Source organism: Coturnix japonica, unplaced genomic scaffold (assembly GCF_054131305.1).
Source record: "Coturnix japonica strain WE unplaced genomic scaffold, WE-NBRP24 Scf044, whole genome shotgun sequence".
Lineage (NCBI taxonomy): Eukaryota > Metazoa > Chordata > Aves > Galliformes > Phasianidae > Coturnix > Coturnix japonica.
In genome coordinates, this window is record NW_028188947.1 from 1,659,693 (window position 1) to 1,671,055 (window position 11,363).

Sequence of the window (11,363 nt, forward strand, 5' to 3'; positions counted from 1 at the left end):
AGCTAAGACAGAAAGTGGAGAGCGGAAGTTATTTGAAATCTTCCCTTTCCCAGATTGAAGTAATCTAGCAAAAGGGAAGATTGAGTTCAAACAAGGGGACAGTCTAAGGCTTAACTATTGCAGAGGGGCTTGGGTAAGCAGGATGTCAGGCCAGATAAGAAAAGAATATTTTGAAACTATATTGTCAGTGTTATGGGGAACACTGGGCAAGGGACCAGCTGAAAACTCTTGCAGGCTGAAGTCACCACACAGTTTGATGAACAGCCGTGTGCTTCCTGCTGGACTGTGGGTTTCTGAGAACATCCGACCCTGACAGCTCCAGAAATGTCTCACAAGAAGGTTGACAGACAGAGTCACCGCATGACCTTTATTATGTTATGGTTCACAGAGAGCCTGTTTCACTATATACAGTGTGTCTGAAGTACACAGCAAAGGTACAAGCTGAATAGGAATTGAGTTGAGTAATTACTTTGTAATGAAAAGCATTACAGAATTATTTTTTAAATCATAAGAATAAATTACACAGATAAAATGGAACAAAACAAACAATAAAAGAGATCTAGATTCAGTAAAAAGGATGCAATACATGTAATGAATTCCAAAAGATGGGCAGTCCAATATTTGTTAAACACATTTGGTCATCACTTTCCTCACTGCATCCTTGACTTCCCGGTTCCTCATGCTGTAGATGAGGGGGTTCACTGCTGGAGGAACCACCGAGTACAGAAGTGCCAACATCAGGTCCATGGATGGGGAGGAGACGGAGGAGGGCTTCAGGAGGGCATAAAAGCCAGTGCTGAGAAAGAGGGAGACCACGGCCAGGTGAGGGAGGCACGTGGAGAAGGCTTTGTGCCGTCCTTGCTCAGAGGGCATCCTCAGCACGGCCATGAAGATCTGCACATAGGACACAACAATGAAAACAAAGCACGCAAAGACTAAACTGAAACTAAAACTGAGAAACACAACTTCCCTGAGGTAGGAGGCTGAACAGGAGAGCTTGATAATCTGGGGAATTTCACAGAAAAACTGGTTCACAACATTCCCTTTGCAGAGAGGCAATGAAAAAGTACTGGCAGTGTGCAGCAGGCAATGGAGAACACCAGTGCCCCAGGCAGCTGCTGCCATGGTGGCACAAGCTCTGCTGTCCATCAAGGTCCTGTAGTGCAAGGGCTTGCAGATGGCAACATAGCGGTCATAGGACATGATGGTGAGAAGGGAATACTCTGCTGAGATAAAGAAGACAAAGAAAAAGAGCTGTGCAACACATCCTGTGTAGGAGATGGCCCTGGTGTCCCGGAGGGCACTTGCCATGGCTTTGGGGAGAGTGGTGGAGATGCAGCCCAGGTCGAGGAGGGCCAGGTTGAGGAGGAAGAAGTACATGGGGGAGCGCAGGCGGCGGTCGCAGGCTACGGCTGTGCTGATGAGGCCATTGCCCAGGAGGGCAGCCATGTAGATGCCCAGGAAGAGCCAGAAGTGCAGAAGTTGCAGCTGCCTCATGTCTGCCAATGCCAGGAGGAAGAACTCACTGTTGGAGCTGATGTTGGGCATCTATTGTCCCTGGGCTTGGAGTCCTGTTCAGAGTGCAGAAGATAATGACAAGTCCAGATCATTCTCAGACACACTCCTGTTCACAAAACAAGCATTTAATTGACAAAAACTTCTCAGAACTCTGACAGCCACTTTAAGATTTCTGCCTCCAATCCTTCTTTGCCTTAGAGAAGGAAATTGAAACCCCCTTACTTGGCTCTTCTCGTTTGATGTAGGAAAATGTTCACTTAACTCCAGAACTTGTATTTATTTTCATGAGTTTAACCATCCCTTAAGTAGTAGGAGATTGGGAAGCTCTTACTTTCTTCTCATTTCCTAATCATATCCCAGCCTCTTGGATATTTTCCTCTTTACTGCAGCTGCTCTTTGGGACCCCAGCCCCAGCATCTGTGCAATTCAAATCATCTAAGACAAATCAGCCTGTTTGCAGGACAACTGAACTATTAATGCCTGCACAAAACAACTATAACGTAAGTTGACTATATACTTTTAGGTACATGAGGCTGAAAGCATAACCTGTGGGACTGTTTACAAAACAGCTAACTGATTGGAGAAATATTGGGGAGTCTCAGAGCTGTGTTCAGAGTTGACAGCACCTTTTATATTTCTGCCTCCAATCTTCCCTCAGAATAGGAAATGGAAAATCTCTGCCTTGGCTATCCTCTTGCAAAGTTCCCTCAGAAACATTCTGCTGTGCAGTGGAGCAGTGATCCCCCTGCCCCAGGCAGCAGCTGTGGCAGCACAAGCCCTGCCGGGGGGCTCTTTCCCCCACACGTATCCCCACAGCACCCTGGGCTGGCTTAGTGCTGAGCCTGGCAGGCAGCAGAGTCCCATACCAGGACACAGCCCCTGGATCACAGCAGGGACAGCCCTGGGCACCCGCCTGCAGCCACGTTTGCACAGCTTGCAGCTGTGCTGGGACACGCAACCCTCAGGGCTGTGCTTTCATAGTGCAGCATGGAAACCCTCAGCTAAAGCAGAAATCTTTTTCCACAGGAAAGGAGCATGCAGTGCCTGCAGCCTGATCTGCTATTGGATGTCTCAGTTTTAGTTAACCCTATAGGAACAGCAGCTGAATGGTCTGCAGTGAGACTTACCATGTCAAGGCATGAGAGCAATGCTCCTGTTGCGAGCTTACAGTCTGCTCACACTGTACTCATCTTCTCTCCCCTTTCTCACTGCTACTTCTGTCAGATGCAGGCTGTGCTGTGCACAAGAGCTGCTCCTGGGCACAGCTGTCTCTCTGCAGTGCTGCTCACTTGTATGAGCTCCCTGTGTCCCATCAGCCCGGCCCAGCTCATCAGCAGAGGATGTCATTGTTATCCTTCCCACTTGCCTCCCCTGAGATGTCCCTGGGTCCTCACGGTCAACAGCTCCTGAAAGACAACGTCATCATGACCAGATTTCAATTCCAGATATGTGTTGAGACCTCCCAGGGAGTGTTTGCTGAAGCAAAAAGGGCAAGGGAATCATAGAATCATAGAATCACTAAGGTTGTAAAAGACCTGTAAGATCACCCAGTCCAACTGTTCACCTGTTACCTACAGCTTCCATTAAACCATGTCCCTCAACACAAAATCCAATCCTTTCTTGTGCACCCCCCCGGGGCCGGTAATTCTACCACCTCCCTGGGCAGTCCATTCCAGTGCCTGACCACCCTTTCTGAGAAGTAATATTTCCTACTGTCCAGCCAGAATCTCCCCTGCCGCACCTTGAAATCATTCCCTCTAATCCTATAGCTAATGACACGAGAGGTCGTCCCAGAGCTCACTACAACCTCCCATCAAGAAGTTATAGAGAGCAATAACGTCTCCCCTAAGCCTCCTCTTCTCCAGACTGAACATTCCCAGCCCCATCAGCCTCTCCTCATATGACTCCTCACCAGCATTGTTGCCCTCCTTTGAACATGTTCCAGGGCCTCAGTGTCTTTCTTGCAGTGAGGGGCCCAAAACTGGACACAGAACTCGAGGTGCGGCCTCACCAGTGCTGAGTACAGGGGAACAATCACCTCTGCTCCTGCTGGCAACCCTGTTTCTGATGCAAGGCAGGATGCCGTTGGCCTTCTTGGCCACCTGGGCACACTGTCGGCTCATGTTCAGCTGAGCATCAAAAAATACCCACAGGTCCGTTTCCTCTACACAGTCTTCCAGCCACTTCACCCCAAGCCTGCGTAGCGTCACCCGGAGTTGTTGCAGCTGAAAAGAAGGATGCGGCATTTGGTCTCAGTTAACCTCATTGAAGTGGCTTCAGCCCAGCTCTCCAGCCTGTCCAGATCCCTCAGTAGCGCCTTGCTAACTCCAGGAAGATCCACACTCCCAGCCAATTTGGTGTAGTCTGCAAACTTACAACGGATGCACTCAATATCCTCATCCAGGTCATCAATAAAGATATTGTAGAGGACAGGCCCCAGCACAGACCCCTGGGGAACACCAGGTAGGCACACAGGTAGGCGTCCAGGCGGGTCTTGAATATCTCCAGAGAAGGAGACTTCCCAGCCCCTTGGGCAGCCTGTTCCAGTGCTCCATCACCCTCACTGGAAAGAAGTTCTTGCACACATTCATGCAGAACTTCCTATGCTCCTCTTTCTGTTTTTTCCCCTTGTCTTGTCTCCACACACTACTGAAAAGAACCTGGTCTCTCCACTTTGACTCCACACCTCAGATATGAGCACTGACATGAGAGCAACCCCCTGCACCTTTCCCCTGCCAGCAGAGCATAGCAGAGCAGAGACACAGTCCTCGTGTATCATGTAGTGTTATTCTGCTTGCCAACAGAAGAGGCCAGTCTTTATCTTCCATCTGTGGCATACTCCAGAGTTCAAGGCATTGCAAAGCTGTGGCACATCTACGTTCTTGTAATGATGACACTTTGGTATGATCTGGGCTTGCATTTCAATTGCATCTAAATAAATCTAGGGTCATACCAGTTGACGGGAAGCTGGCAAATGTTGTCTCATTGTAAGGAAGAGCAAGAAAGATGACAGGGGCAATTATGGACCTGTCAGTCTCACTCCAGTGCCTGGTAAAATTATGGAGAAAATGATGGTTGCAGTTATGGAAAAACAGCTGAAAGACAATTCTGTCATTGGTCACAGCCAACACAATATTCCCAGGGGAATGTCCTACTTAATTTCAGGTCCTTTTATGACACCTATATCCATTTAGCTGAACAAGGGAAGCCAGCTGATGTTATCTTTGAGGATTTCATTAGAGCTTTTGATACTGTTTCTCACAGCGCCCTTCTGGACAGAATGTCCTGCATCTGGCTGGACAGAAACAGAACGTGGTGGGTGAGCGGTTGGCCAGTAGGTTAGGCCCAAAGGATTACAGTCAATGGGTTTTAGGGCCAGTTGTCTTTCATGTTTTTGCGGATGACTTGCATGCAGGACTAGAAGATGTTTTCAGCAAGTTTGCTTATGATACCAGATGAGCAGGTACTGCTGACTCCACTGTGGCTGGAGAGGACTTGCAGAGAGATGTGGACAAGTCATAGAACTGGGTACCTGTTGGCACTAAGCACCAAGTGCATAAAGCATAACAAGAACAAGTGCCTGATTGTGCACCTGGGTAGAGGCAACCCTGGACATAAACACAGACTGGATATGGGACACTGGAGAGCCATCTGACTGAATAGGATTGGGGGTCCTGGTCAACATCAAATTGAACGTGAGTCAGCAGGGCAGTCAGGAAGGCCAGCGGTCCCCTGTAGCGCATCAAGCAAGGTATTGCCAGCTGGGTGAAAGTAAGGATCGTCCCTCTCTGCTCTGCACTGCTGCAGCCTCACATGGAGCACTGGCTTCACTTCTGGGCATTGCAGAGCAGAAAGGACAACAAACTATGAGAGTGTGTGCAAAGGAGGGCACTGGAACTGAGAGTTCTCAAGTTCAGAGTTTCATTGGGATTGACTGCTTTTTTAGACTGGGCCATTCTCACACCCCACATTCTGCAATGAGACTCAGGCCACACATGGGACATGAACCTCACAGTATCCTTGCACCCCATGCAGAGCCTGGGATCTTCTCTCCTTGTGTCTTTTATTTGACATCATACAGACCTCCATCCACTGCCTAGGAAGGGTCCTGAGCTAACATGAAGGACAGGATCTCCCTGCCAAGGGTCTGGGAATCAGGACTTAGCCTGCCTGCTTCGTAAGGCTAAGGAGGGGTTTTTCAAAATCAGAGCCACCATGCCAGTGCCTTTGCATGCCTTCCTGTAGTCATACCTTCCAGTTGTCTTCTCTAACAAGTCCCCTGGGAAGCTCACTTTGTAACAGCCCTCAGTGGACCCATTAATACTCCTAGAAACTTCACTGTTACTTCTGACTTTGTCTTGTTGAGCACTTTGTGCAAACTTCTCTCTGCACTGGAGGTTGATGGACTCAGCAGCAAATGCACCCTGGGGCCCACTATAACTTAAAGAGCCTCTTGTGCCTTGTGCCCTCCTGCCATCTTCTGCAGGTTTTCAGAACTTGTTCATCAAAATGGAGAGGTATGTGAAGAGAGCTTAAAGAGCCAGAGTCCAGCAGACAATTATTGTCTATTTATTTATACTTGGGTTTTTTAGAAGACATCAAATCAGCACTGTGCAACTGATATCAAACCAGGATGTACCCAAAAATTCCATTCTGTTACTGCATGGACAAATGTCCTTCTCAACCTCCCCACCCCATTTCTACTCACATTGCCCCCATGGGACTTGCATCACTTTTCCTCATATCACTCTTCTCCTCTGCAGTCACCCGCTCAGTGTTAAACCTGTTTTGCACCAACTCCCACAGGTTTTCCTCAGAGATACAGCTGCACGTGGGCAAGGAAAGAATTCTCTTTTTTTTTGGCCAGCGAGCAGAAGGAAAGGTGATGCAATTGAATGAACAGTAAAATACAGTGATAAACTGCTTGCCATGTCCTGGCTGCATCTCATGGGTTTTGTCTTTCAGAGGAAATATTTGTACAAGGAATGAGTTAGATGCCAGGCTGTAGTCACAGGGCATTGGGACTGGCACCACTCTCTGTCTCCCTGTACCTGAAGGCTGCACATCAGCGGGTTGCAAGTGCCATTAAAATGTCAGCTCCATCATTGCACTCACATAACCATCCCCTTCACCATCTGGAACAGACACAGACAGCCATGCCCTTGCACATGAACTGTTCCTATCAAAACAGGGAAGTCCTTGGCTGTCTTAGGATGTGAGAAAAAGAGGAAGAGCTTAAAAGCCGTCAAAACAGGTGACCAAGGCACCAACTATGGAAGCTCAACACACCTTCTAGGTTAAGAAGCAGAAAGAGGAATAATGCACCTGGCTGCTGGTACGAGCTGCGCTGCATCTCTTGCTGCCACCCTTGGCTTGTCGTCATGCTGCCCATCCGCAGCATGCTTTGAAGGGCTGCAGCCTTACAGGAAAGAACAGAGAGCAAAGAGCTCTGCTTGCATTCCCTGTCAGCACACAGAGATGAGCCGTACAGCCCGTGCTCTCAGCACACACATCTCTTCTCTTACCAGATGCTTGCATTCCTGCACAGTGCTGCTCAAAGCCCTCCTCCAGCTCTCCCTTCACTATGTAATCCACAGCTCTAGGCTGTTTGATGCCTGGACCATCATCAGGACCTGCAGAACAAACCTTGGAATTCAGAGCTTGGAAGAGACAAGCGCTATGACTAGGAATATTCACCATCTGAAGCACTTCAATAAATGACCTCTTGAAAGCCCTGGATCTTTGTGACACATCAGGAGATGCTGAACTCAACCCACAGCCCTCTCCACAATGGAAGAGCTCTTCCCAACTGGCTGGAGGGGAAGCAAAGACCGTCTCAAGACCTCCAGTCCAGCTTCAAGGCCTTCAGGCTTCTTGGGCTATAGGTGTCCAGACCACTAGGTTCAAGGACGACTCCTAGGTCTTCTTGGCCTCTGCTCTTCTAGACTCCCTCTTTCTTGGCCTCCATGCCTTAGCTTGGCCTCAGGACTACTAAAGCTGCAAGGCCTCTTGGCCAGGCTTTCGGCCTCCCTCCACGCTGTTTTACCTGAAAGTCTCTTAGCCTCCTTGGCAACTTCTAGGCCTTTAGGCTTCCTTCTATGCCTCTAGGATACCTGTGCCCCCAAGTGTGCTCTCCGTCACACCTCTAAGCCTTCCTTTGTGCCTTAAATACTCAGGGACTTATGGTCTCTTTTTTGGCCACCCACTGTGCATCAGGCCCTCAAAACCTCAGGGCTTCCAGTCCAGCCCATTGGTACCTCGACTCAGCTGGTTCTGCTGCAGGCAGTACTTCCTATGCTTGCCCAGCCTAAAGCCAGCACAGAATGTTAGTGACCGCTGCTGGTCAGATACAAGTGCTGGTGGAGAATCAGAGCAAAGCACAGCCTGAATAGATCCCATAGATCCCATAGCCCCATAGAACCCACTGACCCCATAACCCCAATGCCCCCATTGACCCCACAGCCCTATGACAATACCTTGTACTGAGGAAAGGCTGAGATGCACCACATCCTCACCTGCAGCCTTCTTAGAAGGGGAAGTTCAGCAGCCGCTCCACTCGTCAGCAAGTCCTCCAGAAACCTCCTTCTTTCTTCCTGAGCAGCAGACTGGATGCTGAAACCTTCTCATAAGTCAATATTAAACAGCACCTGGACCTGAAGCCCCAGGAGAAAACACAGTTCAGATCCAAGACCACTAAACAGTCATATTCTAGTCCAGTACAATTCAAGTTCTGATTTAAGTTTCAGGACTAGCATTTCACCCACCCTGCTATGGAAGGGGAACAGGGAGGGGAAAGGAGAGGGGAAAGCAAGGGAGAGCCTTCTAGCCCCACATGCCCCTATAACCCATTCTATAGCCCCATATCACCCTATAGCCTTATACATCCCAAATAGCCTTGTATCCCACTAGAATCCTCCTACTGCCCACCCACAGCCCCCTAGAGACACATGTCCCCCATAATCCTGCTATAGCCCTCCCAGAGCACCTTATGGGACTCTTGTAGAACCTCCACCACAGCCCTACATAACACTGCAGCCCCTAAGCTCCCTAGAGCTCTATGATCCCCTGTAGACCCCTCAGCCCAGCATAAGCCCTGTATCCCCTCCGCAGTCATATATATTCTCCCCAGAGTCCCCACTGTCCCATATACCCCAATACCACTTCAGAAGTCCCTGACAACTTTCTATAACTCCATACCCCTCCTATGGCCACTAGGAAGCTCCCCATAGCCTCACATACACCTACATCTACCCCTGCAGTCCCCCTAGCACCCTACAGCCCCATATCCTCCAAGAAACCCTGCACAGCCTAATATACCTCTATAGCCCCCCAAATGCTCCCTATAGCCTCAGATCTCTCCCGATAGCCCCTCCACACCTCCACATCCCTCTACATTGCCACAACAGCTATCTACAACCCATATCCCCCTATAGCCCCCACGTTCCCCTCACAGCCACCCATTCCTTATATCCCTTGGTATCCCCCTTCAGCCCACTACAACCCTATATCCCCCACTATTCACCCCTAGATTCATCCCACTGCCACCCACAGCCCCATAGTACCCTATTCCCTCCCTACAGCTGCTGTGCGGCTTCAGCAGAATGAGGGGAGAGTCGGGCAGCCCCGAGAAGGAAGATGGCAGCCGCTTGCAAGTGCGGAAACTCAGCAAATTGGAGTTGGCGGCGCTGCCGCTGACCAATGAGATGGCGACATGGGGCCGGAACTGCCGCGGACCAATGAGCGGCTGAGGACGGGGCAGAGCTGCCACTTGCCAATGAGAGGCTGGGGGCCGGGCAGAGCTACCACTGGCCAATGAGAGATCTGTGGAGATTTCCCTCTCCACAGACCATCCTGGAGGCAGTGACCACGTCTGTGTAGAAATTGGAAGAAGCCCGGGAGGAAGCTTGGGAACTTCTGACATGATAACTCACATCCAAGAATTTGTTGTGTGCAGGGTCTCACAGGGAATGAGGAAGAGGGGACTTGACAACCAACATTTAAACCAGCTGCTGCTGCTGGCCACTGCTGCTGATGAACAGTTCTCTGCTTTCAGGTGTACTGTGGGTTTCTGAGAACATCTGACCCCGACAGCTCCTGAAATGTCTCACAAGAAGGTTGACAGACAGAGTGACTGCATGACCTTTATTATGTTATGGTTCACAGAGAGCCTGTTTCACTATATACAGCATGTCTGGGCTAAACTACAAAGGTACAAGGTGAACAGGAATTGGTTTCAATAATGACTTAGTAGTGAGAAACAATACAATATTTTTAAAAAAAGAATAAGAATAAATTACACATATAAAATAGCACAAAATAAACAAGAAAAGAACTTGATTCAGAAAAAAGCTGCCTTACAAGCCATGAATTCCAAAAGATGGGCAGTTCACTGGTTTTGAAACACATTTGGTCATCACTTTCCTCACTGCATCCTTGGCCTCCCTGTTCCTCATGCTGTAGATGAGGGGGTTCACTGCTAGAGGCACCACTGAGTACAGAAGTGCCAACATCAGGTCCATGGATGGGGAGGAGACAGAGGAAGGCTTCAGGTAGGCAAAAAAGGCAGTGCTGAGAACGACGGAGACCACGGCCAGGTGAGGGAGGCACGTGGAGAAGGCTTTGTACCGTCTCTGCTCAGAGGGCATCCTCAGCACAGCCATGAAGATCTGCACATAGGAAACCACAATGAAAATAAAGCACCCAAAGTATAAACTGACACTAAAAATGAGAAAAACAACTTCCCTGATGTAGGAGGCTGAGCAGGAGAGCTTGAGGATCTGGGGGATTTCACAGAAAAACTGGTTCACAACATTGCCTTGGCAGAGAGGCACTGAAAACGTACTGGCAGTGTGCAGCAGGGAATAGAGAGCTCCAGTGCCCCAGGCAGCTGCTGCCATGGTGGCACAAGCTCTGCTGTCCATCAAGGTCCCATAGTGCAGGGGCTTGCAGATGGCAACGTAGCGGTCATAGGACATGATGGTGAGATGGAAATACTCTGCTGAGAGGAAGAAGACAAAGGAAAAGAGCTGTGCAACACATCCTGTGTAGGAGATGGCCCTGGTGTCCCAGAGGGCGTTGGCCATGGCCTTGGGGAGAGTGGTGGAGATGCATCCCAGGTCGAGGAGGGCCAGGTTGAGGAGGAAGAAGTACATGGAGGTGTGCAGTCGCTGGTCGCAGGCTACGGCTGTGCTGATGAGGCCATTGCCCAGGAGGGCAGCCAGGTAGATGCCCAGCAAGATCCAGAAGTGCAGGAGCTGCAGCTGCCGCGTGTCTGCCAACGGCAGGAGGAGGAACTCGCTGATGGAGCTGCTGTTGGGCATCTGCTGTTCTGGGCTTGGAGTCCTGTTCAGGGTGCAGAAGATAATGAGAAATTCAGACAATTCTCAGAGACACTCCTTCTGCTATGCTACAAATTTTTCCATTCCCTCTCAAAAATGATCATTTAACACCATAACTTGAATTTATTTCCATGAACTTCACCATCCCTTAAGGAGAAGAAAATTAGGGAGCTCTTTCTCTCTTCTCATTTCCTAGTCATACCCAAGCCTTCTGGATATTTTCCTCTTTACTCCAGCTACTCTTCTAGACACCAGCCGCTCTGCACTTCAATTTGTCTTAGAGAAATCTGCCTGTTTGCCAGACAAGTGAACTATTAATGTCTGCAGAAAACAAAGAAACTATAACCTAAGCTGATTATATCCTTTTAGGTAGACGAAGCTGAAAGCATAACTTGTGTGACTGTTTACAAAACAGCTAACTGATTGGAAAAATACTGGGGAGTCTCAGAGCTGTGTTCAGAGTTGACAGCCCCTTTTATATTTCTGCCTCCAATCTTCCCTTCCCAC

The 11,363-nt window shown here is 49.2% G+C and overlaps 1 protein-coding gene across 1 annotated transcript; it reads right to left on the minus strand.

Annotated features, from left to right (window-relative positions):
- Window positions 1-544: 544 nt before the first annotated feature.
- On the minus strand, window positions 545-10,838 carry LOC146752564 (olfactory receptor 14J1-like). Its single transcript, XM_085531787.1, has 2 exons — window positions 10,424-10,838; window positions 545-1,136 (listed from the first exon to the last, which is right to left on the minus strand). The coding sequence occupies exons 1-2, from the start codon at window positions 10,836-10,838 to the stop codon at window positions 625-627; spliced, it is 927 nt and encodes a 308-aa protein (XP_085387913.1). The 3' UTR covers window positions 545-624.
- Between the last annotated feature and the right edge of the window lie 525 nt (window positions 10,839-11,363).

What these genes read in the sequence shown, in the direction of transcription:
- LOC146752564 (XM_085531787.1), bottom strand. Translation starts at nt 10,838, where the DNA reads ATGCCCAACAGCAGCTCCATCAGCGAGTTCCTCCTCCTGCCGTTGGCA. An exon ending in CTTGATGGACAGCAGAGCTT is followed by an intron (nt 1,137 to 10,423) that starts GTGCCACCATGG and finishes TGGACAGCAGAG; the next exon opens with CTTGTGCCACCATGGCAGCA.